We start from the raw sequence: 16,855 nt of genomic DNA, 5'->3' as shown, positions 1-16,855 counted from the left end.
GGGCAACGTCAATCAGACGAGTTTGACGGCGAAAATGAGCGGCGTATGATAGAGATCAAAAAAAAAACCAGCAACAACACCACATAAGCTAACCTCAAACCGGATTAAAAACCCAGATTAAAAAACCAAGTGTCAATCCTTCAGGAAACCTGAATATGTGATCAAATTCACTATGGAGAATCGACGATTTGGGATCTGACCATGAGGATGATCAAGTTCCAATCAGAAACGCATCCTCATCGTCTCCCACCACACCGAGCAATGGAGACTATTTATACAAAGAAGAAAAATTAAAAGAAATTTTCATGGACGTCGATTTACCTTTAAACGAGAGTAGCCCAGCACAGGATGATGGGAATCAAACCTTAAAAATGATTGTTTAAAATTTTGAACACTAAATCAGTAGAATGACTTATTTTTTACTCTTCACGAGTATTGTTTATATTTGAACATTTTAGTGAGCAACTTGTAACTCTATTTAACAGTTTTTCAATTAATCGAAAATGACGCGTTTGGGGGAGTTATTTATAACTCTCTTTGCTGCTTGTTTCAAAGTAGTTTTGTAGAAATGCTTGTCAATGTGACTTATAAAAATAATAAAAAATGTATTTTAGTATCAAAAATTGTGCTGAGTTTCTACAAAATGGATAAAGACCACAAATATCAAAGTAAAAATTAAGTCGGAATCGGAACTTCTCACAAGATATCTGGAATACTTTATTAATTTTAATACAGGTAAGCAATACACAATTTTCTGTAAATAAAAAATATATGGAAATATTTCAATATATGTAATCTATTAAGCTCGGATGTATATACTGGGGTTTATAAAAAAATCGCAAAAATTAGTTATTTCTAACTCTTCCAATCAATAAATGTTTAATCATTTTGTCACGGAATCAATTAATTGTGTGATTGAATCAATTAAAAACGTGATTGATTTTTAACATAAAATTCAATCACAGTTTTAATTGAATCAATTAAAATTTTAATAAATTTCGCGGCAAAAATCAATCAACTATTTGATTCATTCAATTAAATAATTAATTGAAATTGGCTATAAATTTCAATCAAAAAATTTATATATTGCGCCCCCAAAATCGCATTTAGTTTTATTTGAAATAAAAGAAAATATGTGTTTCTTATAAAACATATTTAATATTTTATTATTTTTTTAATTATGCAACAGACAAATAAATTTGGTCCTTGTCATTTGTGTTTTGTTCTAACATAACTTACACATATAATTACTATCAATAACAACTATAGGGTGAAAAAATAAACTATACAAATCATTATCTTCCTTGTCCATGTCATCATGTTTCTTCTAATATGTAGATGCGCCTAGATTTCCAATAAATCAGCAACTTATAAGCGAAATTAGTTTTTTTTTGAAAGTAAACAGAATAATTCGAAAGTTAATTTTGTTAAACATTACCTGCATAGAATATCAAGTTCAATTCTTGGTTTCAGGTTGCAGATTTATAATCTTCTTTTGCAGTTGTAGTCTTTTAGCATAAAAAGGTGTATTAAGGAGCTCGGTAATTTAATTTTAGTAGGTTAGGTTACGTTAAAGTGGCAGCCCGATTAAATTTCAGGCTCACTTAGACTATTCAGTCTATTGTGATACCACATTTAACTAAAAGTACCTATTACATATGGGCACTTCTAGTCTTAACCACTGAACCTTCTCTATTATTTACTTTTGTGGAACCAACCAGTTTGCTCCAAAAACATTAACAAACTGCTTAAGTTAACGTTTTCCAGGTCAGACAGTAATCTAAATCTAATATTGTGAATTAGGCCTGGCACAAGGTTTAGAAGATGTTGGTCTCTGTCGGACAGTGGTGGTAGAATTTCGTAAGGAGTTGGAGTTCTTAGGCTGCTTCGGTTTGTTATGGTCGTCTGCATGGAGCATGGTGTGGTGATTCCGATTGCATACCAGGCAGGTTTTGCGCGATCGGCACCATTCACGAATATGGGAGGAACAAAGACATTTGAAACAAAATCCTTTCTCCTTAACTTCTTCTCGCCGCTGATGGACATCCATTTTGTGAAATTTGACACAATCCGCGAACGCGAACATTTGAGTCGGTACCTTTAAATACCCGAAATACCCTGCCCAAACACCACTCGTTGGGAGGGAGATTATCCTCCTTAACTATTACAAAATCATTGATCTTAAGGTTCTGTTGAGCATATTTCCATTTAAATCTCTTTTGAAATTCACAAATGTACTCGGTTTTCCAACGCCTAGCGACATGTACCTGCAAGGTCTTCAATCGTTGCCACCGATTTAGTAGCTTCAAATTATCACTGTATTCCTCAGGGACGGCAATTAACGCAGCTCCCCCTTAGCAAATGACCCGGTGTCAATGGGACCAAATCATTTGGATCTTTACTTATGGGCGAAAACGGCCGAGAATTCAGAATACTTTCGATTCTAACAAGTAGAGTAGCGAATTCCTCATAAGTAAATTTAACACTCGCGGCGACTTTCTTAAAATGAGCCTTCATGCTTTTCACCCCGGCCTCCCACAACCTCCCCATGTGGGGCGCATGGGGTGGAATAAAATGCCATGAAAACCCGTGCAGATTGTATTTATCAGCAGTACACCTCTGTGCATTTTTCTGGTATTACTCAGATAGTGACATACTCGGTCACTACACATAGATTTCCTGTACAATGAGGTATGGGCACGGGCGGTTGTTCGATGACACTGGATGTCCAGAAAGTCTATAGTACTTTTCACCTCTGAACCATAGATATGTTTGGGCATATTGGGGGTGTCTTCTTGGAGGGCCTTTAACATACTATCCAACTGTTGTATAGGGATATATAATAGGATATCGTCGATATATTTGTACCAATGCACTATCCCATTGCCGATGAAGATATTATAGTAGTGCATCTGGAAACGGTGATCAACACGGATGAAAAAGGCTGTTTTTCACATGTTTGGCTATAAACATTATATGTTTGGAACACAAATTTTTAAACACAATATTTTTGAGTGCAAGCATATAATGTTCATAAACTAGCATAACATGTTTGGGACATATATGTTAATATGTTAGAACATATTATGTTTGGGACATAAAATGTTTGTAAATATAATATGCTTGGATGCAAACATATATTAATTTAGAAATAGCCTATAAACATATATGTGTTTAGTAGCTTGGAGCGCTATTTAACAGGGAGCGATATTGAATTAAGTTGGTGGTTGTTGCTTGTTATTACAAAATTAACATTTTATTTTTCCTTGGGCAATTGATCAGCTACTTCTTTGATCCTTACAAACTGTGTGGTCCGCTGTTCGAATCCCCGTCCGGCAAAAGGTAAAATTAAAATAAAAAAAATCATAAAATTGAATAATTTCTTCTACAATGTTTGTATTACAGAAAAAGGTGCTAAGAACTAAAAAATCTCGTGGAAGTGAGAAAGATGTGGGGGAATATACAATTAGGCAGAAACAAAATTTTGAGCATTCAGGTCGAAAACCTATGTTGTTAGCACCTATATTACCTGTTTATTTTCATAATTCATTATGATTGTAAATATATAAATAAATAAATAAAATTTTGAGCACAATATTGTTTGGGAGAATTTTTTTTAAGCATATAATATTTTTGGGTGCAAAATGCTTCCAAACATATTATATGTTCACATAATAACATATTGTTTTTTTGAAGACAATATTATTGAATTTGGATGCAAGAATACAAAATGTTTGGAACTTAGACTACCCAAACATATATTGTTTAGACCAATATGCTTTCAAACATATTATATATTGGAAGAGATCAAACATATAAATGTTTGGGCAATACCCAAAAATGTATATGCTTGAAGCAAAATATGTTTGGGAGTATATGTTACAGAAGCGATTTTTTGTGAGCGTGAAGGTAGATAGTTGCTAATAATCCAGAGTCACAGGCTCCTTGAAGAAGACCTTGAACCTGATGATAGATTTGACCGTCGTATGTGAATAGAATATACCCATTGAGGCAGAATCGTACGCAAGCTAATAACAATGTTGGGTCTATTGGACAACATTGGGTAACGCAGGCTAGACTTAATAAATGTTCCAGGGATGATTGGATGTCAATTCGGTTCATATTAGGATACATGTTCTCCACATCTATTTTGACGAATTTATAATTGGGACATATAAGTATCTCCCGTATGTTTAGGGTCACTGTGTCAATATTGCACACATTTTGTGGGCATAAATAGGTTTTCATTACTCTGCCTAATATGTATGTTATGATTTTGGCGACGGGGTAAGTGTACCAGCCGCGGGAACTTACGATGGCCCGGCAAGGTTGATCTGGCTTATGCGTCTTTATGGTACCATACATATAAGGGAGTTTTAATGGCTGAGTGTCTAATAATCGTAGTAATTGTTGGTATTTATACGGATAAGGAGGTTTTACGGTTTTTCCATTCTCTTTAGGCACACATACAGATTTACGCCAATTATCGCCCAATTGGTTGAGGATTATCTTATACCGTTTAGACCATAGTTCTTTAATTGTGAGGCCCTAACTGAGTGAATAGGCGCATAATAACCAAGTGTGATCTGCTTTGACACCCAGGTGTTCATTTTGGATCGATATACATCCTTAGGAATGAGCACTAAGCATTTTGCTTTATCGCTTTGGATTAGTAGAACATCCTTATGATTGCGTAGAAATGCAAGTGTCTTACGTGCCATGAGTTGTAATTTCTTTTCTAATGGGTTAAAAGGTACAACTATGGCCTCGGATAGGAATGTGTATATGGTATTTAGATATTCACCTAACAGGGAACTTGGATCCACAGTGGGATGACATTCCTGAGAATACCGGTCAAGTATGAGAAGTTGGTCAATATAGTCGCCAAGACCTGGACGGGCTGGGGGCACGAATTTAGGGCCATAACTCAGTAATGTAGAGATATCGATATCGACTTTATATTCTCAAACACTCCGGGGACCGGTGATAGATACGATAGCCTATCTGCAAATGCCCAAGGCTCTCCCATCAGCAACCCATCACCGACCTCTCCAAGTCACCATCAAGCACCTGATGCATGCGCCCTTGGTCCGCATCCGTCTCAAACTATAAACACACATACAGAGCGTATGTCCACATTTAAGGTGAGTATTAAGTTCGAGTTTAGCCGCTAAAATTGTCATTTTTCACGATTACTTTTCTTCAATAATCCATTTTAAGGAATACAAACTTTGTGCAAATTTGCTTTGGGATATTCCCCATCAAGTTAAAATGAAATCTGCAACAAATATGTATAATTTTGACTTTTTTTTACTGCTTTAGTTTTCACTTTAGTGAAAATTAGCGGCTGAACTCGAACTTAATACTCGCCTTTACACGTTACCATCCTTATGCAACCGCCACTAACATACCGCCATTTAACAAACTCAACCAACCTCAAATTCGTGAGTCTCTATTGTCTAACGCCCTATCGCAGACCCCCAATCATCAATGGTTCTCACCAGAACCCAATGTACCACTTGGTCATTTGAGTTTAGAGCATCCTTTGTATGGACCTCCTTCAGATTGTCTATCGTATCTATCACCGGTCCCCGGAGTGTTTGAGAATATAAAGTCGATATCGATATCTCTATATTATTGAGTTATGGGCCTAAATCCGTGCCCCCAGCCCGTCCAGGTCTTGGCGACTATATTGACCAACTTCTCATACTTGACCGGTATTCTCAGGAATGTCATCTCACTGTGGATCCAAGTTTCCTGTTCGGTGAATATCTAAATACCATATACACATTCCTATCCGAGGCCATAGTTGTACCTTTTAACCCATTAGAAAAAAAATTACAACTCATGGCACGTAAGACACTTGCATTTCTACGCAATCATACATTAAAAAAAGGGGATCAAAGAAGTTGTTCACCACTCCAAGTCGACTCATTATACGATTCAGTAAGGCGCAGCACACACACTGGCGTCCCTCCACGCGGTGATCCCCGGGCAACGTCAATCAGACGAGTTTGACGGCGAAAATGAGCGGCGTATGAGAGAGATCAGAAAAAAAAACCAGCAACAACACCACATAAGCTAACCTCAAACCGGATTAAAAACCCAGATTAAAAAACCAAGTGTCAATCCTTCAGGAAACCTGAATATGTGATCAAATTCACTATGGAGAATCGACGATTTGGGATCTGACCATGAGGATGATCAAGTTCCAATCAGAAACGCATCCTCATCGTCTCCCACCACACCGAGCAATGGAGACTATTTATACAAAGAAGAAAAATTAAAAGAAATTTTCATGGACGTCGATTTACCTTTAAACGAGAGTAGCCCAGCACAGGATGATGGGAATCAAACTATTAATAATTTCCAAGTAGATGTTACTGATTTTAATCAGCCTCACATCAGGGTCAGCTACAAACAAACTCTTCTCTATATACGGCCCCTTCGCTAGCCATATCAGCTATATATCAATCATCTCCAAGTGAGACAGAAGGTTCACCATCTTCCATGCAGACTTTACCTCCAACTCCAACCAATAGTTCAGACATGTATGTAAATCTAGGAGTAAGAAGTCAGCATCATCCTACGAGCCATACCACATATAATAACTATTATCGTCCACGGCGGGTAGTGTCATATAATCATCGTCCAGCCCATAGTGTCTATCCTCGGTTCATGAATCGTCGTATCGTGTCACCCTATGCGGGAGCAAGCTTCCAAACAAGGTTCTTGTTATGATAAAGACGAGCTCACTGTTAGAGAGCTCATGTGACTCTTCGTTTCGATTGAGTTGTTTGTAGCAAACGTCTCGTTTTCACCATTTTTCCGACTAATTCAGCCAATAAACCGAAATCCCTACCTGAACTATTGCCCTTTCTGCAGTAGCAATAATTACAGTCAGGATCCTGTTTAATAATATTTTCTTCTTTCCAAAGAGTTAAGAAGAAGGATCCATCTTATAATATGTATTTGGTGCTTTTTGCGTTTCGGGAGTTGACATCACTGATAAACGGCGTAACAACTTTGAAAGGCGTCATTTTTTTTTTGCTAAATTGCAAAAAATTATTTGATAGTATTTGTTTTGTTTATGCGCTTTACAGACTATCAGTTATTCCGGACGACAGTGCTCGTGTCGAACATATCCCATATATTGTGCACATTATAAGTTAAGTCCTGCTGCATGTTTATGAGATCGATAACACATTTACAGATTATTTAGTCATAGCCGACAAGTCGTATCGATCCGACACATTGTAGGATTCTTTACAAACACCGACATTCCGTCCGGAAAATCAGATGCTCTGTAAAGCGCATTACTTTCATGTTATTTTGTCCCTGCCAACATTTTCGAACATTTAGGATGATTGTTTGCAAACATGAGTAAAAGATCTAAGATAGTTTAGTAATTTTTAAGCCTTAAAAATGATTGTTTAAAATTTTGAACACTAAATCAGTAGAGTGACTTATTTTTTACTCTTCTCGAGTATTGTTTATATTTGAACATTTTAGTGAGCAACTTGTAACTCTATTTAACAGTTTTTCAATTAATCGAAAATAACGCGTTTGGGGGAGTTATTTATAACTCTCTTTGCTGCTTGTTTCAAAGTAGTTTTGTAGAAATGCTTGTCAATGTGACTTATAAAAATAATAAAAAATGTATTTTAGTATCAAAAATTGTGCTGAGTTTCTACAAAATGGATAAAGACCACAAATATCAAGGTAAAAATTAAGTCGGAATCGGAACTTCTCACAAGATATCTGGAATACTTTATTAATTTTAAAACAGGTAAGCAATACACAATTTTCTGTAAATAAAAAATATATGGAAATATTTCAATATATGTAATCTATTAAGCTCGGATGTATATACTGGGGTTAATAAAAAAATCGCAAAAATTAGTTATTTCTAACTCTTCCAATCAATAAATGTTTAATCATTTTGGAAATTAATTTGTTACTCTTTTTTATTAACTCATTTATGTATCATTCTTTTAAGTCATAAATGAGTAAATGATAGTATCAATCATCCATTTTGATTGAAAACCAACACGATTTTCAATTAAAAATTTAATAGACTTTTGTCACGGAATCAATTAATTGTGTGATTGAATCAATTAAAAACGTGATTGATTTTTAACATAAAATTCAATCACAGTTTTAATTGAATCAATTAAACTTTTAATTAATTTCGCGACAAAAATCAATCAACTATTTGATTCATTCAATTAAATAATTAATTGAAATTGGCTATAAATTTCAATCAAAAAATTATATATTGCGCCCCCAAAATCGCATTTAGTTTTATTTGAAATAAAAGAAAATATGTGTTTTTTATAAAACATATTTAATATTTTATTATTTTTTTAATTATGCAATAGACAAATAAATTTGGTCCTTGTCATTTGTGTTTTGTTCTAACATAACTTACACATATAATTACTATCAATAACAACTATAGGGTGAAAAAATAAACTATATAAATCATTATCTTCCTTATAATAATAACCATGTCATCATGTTTCTTCTAATATGTAGATGCACCTAGAATTCCAATAAATCAGCAACTTATAAGCTAAATTAGTTTTTTTTTTGAAAGTAAACAGAATAATTCGAATTTAATTTTGTTCAATTAAAAGTTAATTTTGCTAAATATTACCTGCATAGAATATCAAGTTCTTAGTTTCAGGTTGCAGATTTATAATCTTCTTTTGTAGTTGTAGTCTTTTAGCATAAAAAGGTGTATTAAGGGCTCGGTAATTTAATTTTAGTAGATTAGGTTAGGTTAAAGTGGCAGCCCGATTAATATTCAGGCTCACTTACACTATTCAGTCCATTGTGATACCACATTAACTAAAAGTACCTATTACATATGGGCACTTCTAGTTTTAACCGCTGAACCTTTTTGATTATTTTTCTTCGCTGAACCAACCAGATGGTTCCAAAAACATTAGCAGACTGCTTAAGTTAACGTTTTCCAGATCCGCCAGTAATCTGAAGGTATATGCTCCTAAAAGTTGCTTGCGCTTTACACAAAATGCAGGACACTCACACAAGAGGTGTTTAATTGATTCTTTTTCCTCCGCATCATGACAGCTCATACAATAGTCATTATACTTCGCGCTAATAGTTTTTGCAAAATCGCCTATCAGGCAGCGACCCGTTATAGCAGATATCAGGAGTGATATCTGACGTCTCGAGAACATTAGCATATCTAGGGTGCGGTTTAACCCTGCCAGCATTTCAAAGTTCCATTTCATCCTCATCGCTACCACAGACTCGTAAATGTCACCACAACCATCGCGAACTGTGATGGGGGAAGCATATCAAAAAGTACAAAATGTACATGAAAGTATTTTGCCATCCCTACTGTTAGAAGAGCCATTTTATTTTTTGTGAAACGCCAAACGCAACCAGCTTGTTATATTTTATTTAAATAAAAACGAAAATAAAGTTCTGAAAACATAGATATTACGCTTAAAATTGTGAAAGGTATATGGTGAACAATTTTCGACTTTCCAAATAGAATAAAGTGATCGTTTTTCAAATATTTTCCCAGGCACGCTGTCTCCATCGAAAATAAACAAACTGGCTGATAGATGCTGCAATGTGTAACTTGCTACTTAAAACTCAACATCATTCTTTTATTAATGCAAAAAATTATGTTAAATGTGATGAGATAAACCGAAAAATGTAATATTTATAAGAAATTATAAATGTTTAATCAAATCAATAAACACCTACACAATCGTGTTTTACTTGACCACAATGATTCTTCTACAATTACCTTAAAATGCACTTTTTCTGATAGTTTGCAGGGGTTCTTATTGGCGTCCTTCGAAATTGATCTAAATAGGCACCTAATAATTGCACTGATGAGGAACTTGTTCGTAGTAACTTGGCGTGGTACAACTTCTCAAAAGTGACGGCGCTTTTCCGACGAGTTTTTGATGTCGTATATGATTGTTTTCGACGTAGTGGGGATTCTCAGAAGCGCCCCCAAATTCAAAAAATGTTGGCAGGGAAGTTGAAATGGGGCCATCGAACATTTGCCATCATAACGGCCTTCTCACGCAGTAAGAGCTTGCAAGTGGCCAGAGGCATGCCAACAGATTCTAGTTCCCCTGGAATATGTAAGGTAGTTCCTAGCCTTGCTAACACATCTGCTTCGCTGTTCCCCGATATGTCCCTATGGTCAGGCACCCATATTAGGTGAATATTGTACTGCTTAGCCATCTCGTTGAGAGATTTGCGGCAGTCTATAACCGTTTTCGAGTTAAGGAACACAGAGTCCAAGGATTTTATTGCAGGTTGACTGTCTGAGTATATATTAATGCCCACATTTTTTGGAACATTACTTCTCAGCCAATTCGTCACCTCTCTTATTGCTAATATTTCAGCCTGAAAAACACTACAGTGATTAGGTAATCTTTTCGCTATTCGAAGTTCCAGATCATTAGAATATACTCCGAACCCCACTTGTCCATCAAATTTGGAACCATCAGTGTAGAAATCTATATATTCTTTATTCCCCGGGGTCTGTGTGCACCACGCCTCACTGTTGGGGATTAGAGTCTCAAACTTGTTTTCGAAAAGTGGACGAAAAAATAGGCAGGCATATTATTTCGCATAAATAAGTTAACATCCCTGGGTTTGAGACCCTATTTACGGAGATATATGAAGATATTCGTTTTTCGCAGAAACGAACTTAGTACTAAGCATAAGACGTTATCGATCGCGTACTAACAGTTTGGCTGATAAGTCCCCGGTCTGACACATAGATGGCGTCGCTAGTATTAAATGCATATTATTTTTATATGGTACCAACCTTCAAATAATTCGTGTCAAAATTTCACGTCTGTAAGTCAATTAGTTTGTGAGATAGAGCGTCTTTTGTGAAGCAACTTTTGTTATTGTGAAAAACAACGGTGGAAGCAAAAACTTGGCTTGATAATGAGTTTCCGTGCGAAAACGTGATCTTAGAGCTTAACGTTTTTTGTATGAAGTATAACAGTTTTTCGTGCGAAAACGTGATCTTAGTACTAGGCTTAAGGAATAACTTACAATTTAGAAGATGATGTTAGGAAGTTGTTACATTGCCATCTGTAAGTATTATCACAACCCAATTAGTATGATTGTGGATGACAATCTTTTGTAGAAGTTGCTACGCAATCCATGATGGAGGGTACATAAGATTCGGCCTGGCCGAACTTACGGCCGTATATACTTTCAGTTTCAATCAAGTTTTTAATTGGATTGGATTGGAAGATATTGACTACTCATTAAATTGTAACGAGTACTCCAAAAATTAGTCAGTAATGAGTACTTGCAATCAAATACTCGTTACTTTCCCAACACTACTTTGTTGCCCATTATTTTGATTTCGAGGATGAATTAGTTTTTCTTTTCGGTGTTATTACTCGTAATATTCTATTAGCATAGATTTTTAAGTGTTTCGTTTTCTTAATCAACATGGATAGTTCCAGTGGTCAAAAACAACATTTGGCCCTGCGGGTTGCCTTAGACACTATGAAAGATCGTTGTATTCTCCAACAAAAACGTCTAACAGAAGTGGAAGAGGAAAATCAAGAACTCCGTGAACAATTGGAACATTACAAACAAACAGCCGGTGCAGGTGCAAGTGGTTTACCAGAAAATGTCCAACAGTTACGTTTACAAGTCGGTGAATTGCAGCGTATGAATGAGAAATTAAATGCTCACATTGGAATGGTGTCGGCAGAAAATCGAAAACTTTGGTCCAGACTTTCACAAATTGCCAAAGACCAGTCATCAAAGACCACAAAGGATAATGATAACACATTAACTGCTTCGGATATGGATGTTTCTACGGCCAATAGCGAAGGAAGTCCCCGAGGAGGCTTGAACAATCAAAATCTCATACGTTCCAAAACTTTCACTTTGAAGACGGCAAATTTACCAAATCCAAATTTACGTCAAAAACTTATACCTGCCGAAAATTTCGGTTCATCCGATATGCGTGACATTAGTTTGGAAGATGGTGTTGCATTAGAAGTCTACGGTGATGGGGAAGGCAATGGTGTAGAGTGTGTTAATAAGCAACCATCTGTCAACGAAGAGGGCATTTCCGAAGCGGCCATGGCTTTTAGCTATTTGAATGTGGATTCATCAAATGCCTCACAAGATCAAGATTTCAATGCAGAAACCAAGAAGTGTATCGAGGGTCTAGGTGTAATGAGACGCGAAGCAATGAAACAACAAAAGGAACTAAACGCTGTATTCGCATTGTTGGAAAGTCGTATTGGTAAATACATTGTATTTTTATAGTATATATTCTATATATGGACTGATGCCATACATATTACATTTCTCTAATTGCCAATGCAATATGCGAAGTCCGTTTAGCTTGCAATAATGTCAAATTTGTTTTCTATGACTGCAATGCCAAGTGTGTTCAAGAAAATTATTGATACGTATTATTTAGTCAATCGTTTGTTTATATTCATATATTCGATTTGCGATAAGAACGTCATCACAAATTTTGAATGTGACGTTGAAACCCCTGCTTGTATAATGTCTGAGTCATGTCGATCCATAAACACCCCTGAATGCAGACTATATAGACAGGACAGTCATGATGTAAAGCCCCTTAGTACCATTGCATGTATGATATGATTCTTTACATTTACAATCTATATTTCAATCAAATATAACTAGGGGACACAAAAGTAAGATGAGAACTATTCGTGCGGTCGGTTAAACATAGATAAACACTCATGTTCCGATATCCACTTCAATTCCACTTCCACTATTCACGTCAAATCCACGAACGTGAAAATTTTGTGTTCTTAATTCCACGTTCTTTTTTGAACTTTTCTGTAATCAGCTGGGTTGCACAAATCACCCAAAAATTCACTAAGGCGGAAGCCAAAATAAGTGAAATCAATAGACTTATTATAATTTATTATTTTTTTTAATTAAAAATGACGCAGTTTTAATAAAACTCATGTATTAAATATAAAACATTTCAAATTTTTACGCGAGTACTTTTTTAACCCGAAATACACCCATCTTGGACATAATTCAACTTTCACCAAGACTTTTGCAAGTGAATTGATTTCACGAAAATTCCGGTGAAAGTGGATTGTAGGACACGAAAATTGTGGAATTGATTCACACTCTCCTGGGAGTGGATTTGGGAACATGGACAAAAAAATACCTTAGAAATCAATGCTGTGAAAAGCCCCAAAAGGGAACACTCATGGTCGTCTTAATGTTGTCCATAGTTGAATTGTGTCAACTTGTAAGAGATTAATTTTAATGTGATAATATAACAAACATATTATGAAAATTGAGAGAATTCCGTTTGAAGAGTGTCATGGTTTCACTGTAAATGTCTTATTACATTCACAGAAACCCGAGCAACAAACAAAAAAGGAGATATGCTAAATATGTGCCCGAGTACAAAACAATAGAAACCAATTTAGAACTGTTCTTAGACTAATAAAGTCCGATAAATATTGATTTTAGATTTACTTTAGATTAGATTTCGAAGTGGAGGAGCTAGGCAGCGGTATCGTCATCATAAAAGTACGAAATAAATATTGAAATATTTCTCTACAATCGAGTAGTGTGATCGAACAATGTCATATTTATGCCTACGATTATATTCAGTTTATTTGTTGTATTGTATGCATCACATCTATGGGCCGATAGATGGCGCTGAGAATGGATATTCACATACAGATCTATTTTTGTACACATATCGTATTATACCGATTCGAACGAATTATAGGCAAATTGCTCTAATGGGGATTCATTCATATTTTAAAAATATATCTACCTTTCTTTTGAAATATTCGATTCTTACTCGACATCAAAATATGAAGTAACTTGCCTAGAAGAACCATGGTTCTCACCCCTGTTGTTTTGTAATCCAACACACTATACCACGCTCCACGACATGGATCTATTCAATTTTGTTATTTTGTAATATAAATTATGTACTATACAACTTTAGAAAACAAAGGTATATTTTATTGGCAAATTATTTTCTGAAATGTAATTTGGCATTACTTATCGCCACTATTAACGGTACCCACTGTAGAGCCGAACCCGGACCTCAACTTATGATTTTGATTACCGGTATTAATACAAAGAATCACTTCTTGCCTACACAGGTAAGTTATTATTTTTGAATCCCAGGTAATACTGCAAGTAGTAACTTTTTGATTACCGGTATTACTGAAAGAATCACTAGTGCTTACCCAGTTTTTGCTGGGCAACATCGTTACCCTTTGAAATTCAATGAAAAGCTTTCGTATGACATAGGAGAGAACAGGGTATTAGTTATAATTACAATTCTGTTGAAATAATTTTCCATGTTTAACAACTGATTTTTAACCCTATTATATCACAATAATTTTTGTTATAGCCCTACAACCCTGTGCCGAGTGTGTAAAGAAAAGTAACAAACCCGAGATGGCCGATAAAAGTCTGGAAACAGATGAAAGTTTTAATGACTCCAAGTATGCTAATAACCATCAGGATACAAATAACTATACTAGCGATACGACTGCTATAATTTCTAATGGTGTTGGACACAACACAAATACTTCAACGCCACAGCAACCCCTACAAATGGATCATTTGAATATAATACAAGAGAAAATCCTGGCCGATGAAGCTAATAAAATCTGTCCAATGTGTGGTAAAATCTATGATTCCTCCATAACATTTGAATCGTTTTGTGAACATGTAGAAGATCATTTTCGAGATGAGAGCATTGATTCGCTACTTAGTATGGATAATAAATTTGAAATGATTTCTCATACGGTGGGCGACTTCTGACCCACTAAGAGAAATCGTATATATTTCTCATCCGATTTGTAGGTTGAAGAAACAAATATGTATATTCCCCATAAGAAGTCTCTGAAGTGATTTTAAATGTGACAAATTTTTCGTTTTTGATTTTTTTTTTAATATTGGAAAATAAGTTTTTGTTTTTACCCTCGTATTTTATATATGAAAAATATACAGATCAATCGAATGATTGGATTTACATAGATGAATGTGACTTTGTTGTACAATATTATATTCTCTTTTTTTTTGTTGTTTTTTTCTCATTCAATAAATATTCTTAAAACAAAAATCAAAAACATTTAAACTACTTAATATATACATTTATATAACTCATCTGCCTTTGGTTTCTATATATATCTATATTTTACAAAAAAAAAAAAAAAAAAACGTTAACTGCGTATTATATATAAAACTATATTGCTATTATCATTATTATTAGTATTGTTAGCTCTACTTTAATGCTGAAATAAAAATGATTTGAAGTGTGGAGATACAGAATATATCTGGTTTTGTTTTAAGAATTTCAATTGAAATGTAAGTTATCTTTATACTCCAACATATTTACATAGATATAGAAGCAGCCAAATTTTCATTTTTTGGGGAAGGCCCGAATTGGATTATAATTGAGTTTGATGAATTCACCGAATTGATGAATTCAAAAAACTACCAAACTAAACGAATATTATTTTGCAAACTTTTATTTTTATAGAAATTTTTGTCAAAATTTTATTTCTTTAGAACATTTTATCAAAATTTTATTTCTATAGAAAATTTTTCCAAATTTTATTTTTTCAGTAGAAAATTTTACAATTTTGTCAAAATCTTATTTCTAAAGAAAATTTTAAATTTTTTTCAAAATTTTATTTCTATAGAAAATTTTGCCAAAATTTTATTTCTATAGAAAATTTTGTCATTTTTTTTTCTATAGAAAATTTTGTCAAAACTTTATTTCTATAGAAAATTTTGTCAAAACTTTATTTCTATAGAAAATTTTATCAAAACTTTATTTCTATAGAAAATTTTATCAAAACTTTATTTCTATAGAAGATTTTGTCAAAATTTTATTTCTATAGAAAATTTTGTCCAAATTTTATTTCTATACAACATTTTAACATAATTTTATTTCTATAGGAAATTTTGTCCAATTTTTATTTTTATAGAAAATTTTATTTCTATAGAAATTTTTGTCAAAATTTCGTTACTAAAGAAAATTTTGTCAAAATTTTATTTTTATAGAAAATTTTGTCAAAATTTTATTTTTATAGAAAATTTTGTAAAAATTTTATTTCTATAGAAAATTTTGTTAAAATTTTATTTCTGTAGAAAATATTGTCAAAATTTTATTTCTATAGAATTTTTTTTCAAGATTTTATTTCTATAGAAAATTTTGTCAAAATTTAATTTTTATAGAAAATTTTGTCCAAATTTTATTTCTATAGAAAATTTTATCAAAAGTTTATTCTATTGAAAATTTTGTCAAAACTTTATTTCTATAGAAAATTTTATTTCTATAGAAAATTTTGTCAAAATTTTATTCCTATAGAAAATGTCCAAATTTTATTTCTACAAAAAATTGGAAAAAAATTTACTAAAAAACTACCAAACAAAAATTTTGTCAAAACTTTATAGAAAATTTTGTCAAAATTTTATTTCTACAGAAAATTTTGTCAAAATTTTATTTCTATAGAAAATTTTGTCAAAATTTTATTTCTATACAAAATTTTGTCAATTTTTTTTTCTATAGAAAATTTTGTCCATGTTTTATTTCCACAAAAATTTGGAAAAACATTTTACTAAAAAACTACCAAACAAAACGAATCTTACTTTGAAAATTTTTATTTCTATAGAAAATTTTGTCAAAATTTAGTTACTAAAGAATATTTTGTCAAAATTTTATTTTTATAGAAAATTTTGTCCAATTTTTATTTCTAAATAAAATTTTCTCAAAACTTTACTTCTATAGAAAATTTTGTCAAAATTTTATTTCTATAGAAAATTTTGGCTAATTTTTATT

The 16,855-nt window shown here is 33.4% G+C and overlaps 1 protein-coding gene and 1 long non-coding RNA gene across 2 annotated transcripts; both read left to right on the top strand.

Annotated features, from left to right (window-relative positions):
- The first annotated feature begins 9,155 nt into the window (after positions 1-9,155).
- On the top strand, positions 9,156-10,189 carry LOC142219629 (uncharacterized). Its single transcript, XR_012717679.1, has 2 exons — positions 9,156-9,492; positions 9,560-10,189. It is a non-coding gene; the product is annotated as an uncharacterized LOC142219629 (long non-coding RNA).
- Positions 10,190-11,354: 1,165 nt separating this feature from the next.
- spn-F (C2H2-type zinc binding domain-containing protein spindle-F) lies at positions 11,355-15,339 on the top strand. Its single transcript, XM_075289163.1, has 2 exons — positions 11,355-12,283; positions 14,414-15,339. The coding sequence occupies exons 1-2, from the start codon at positions 11,473-11,475 to the stop codon at positions 14,827-14,829; spliced, it is 1,227 nt and encodes a 408-aa protein (XP_075145278.1). The 5' UTR covers positions 11,355-11,472; the 3' UTR covers positions 14,830-15,339.
- The last annotated feature ends 1,516 nt before the right edge of the window (positions 15,340-16,855 follow it).

Source organism: Haematobia irritans, chromosome 1, assembly GCF_050003625.1.
Source record: "Haematobia irritans isolate KBUSLIRL chromosome 1, ASM5000362v1, whole genome shotgun sequence".
Lineage (NCBI taxonomy): Eukaryota > Metazoa > Arthropoda > Insecta > Diptera > Muscidae > Haematobia > Haematobia irritans.
Note: the sequence above shows the minus strand (reverse complement) of the source record. Positions and strands in the feature narration are given on the sequence as shown.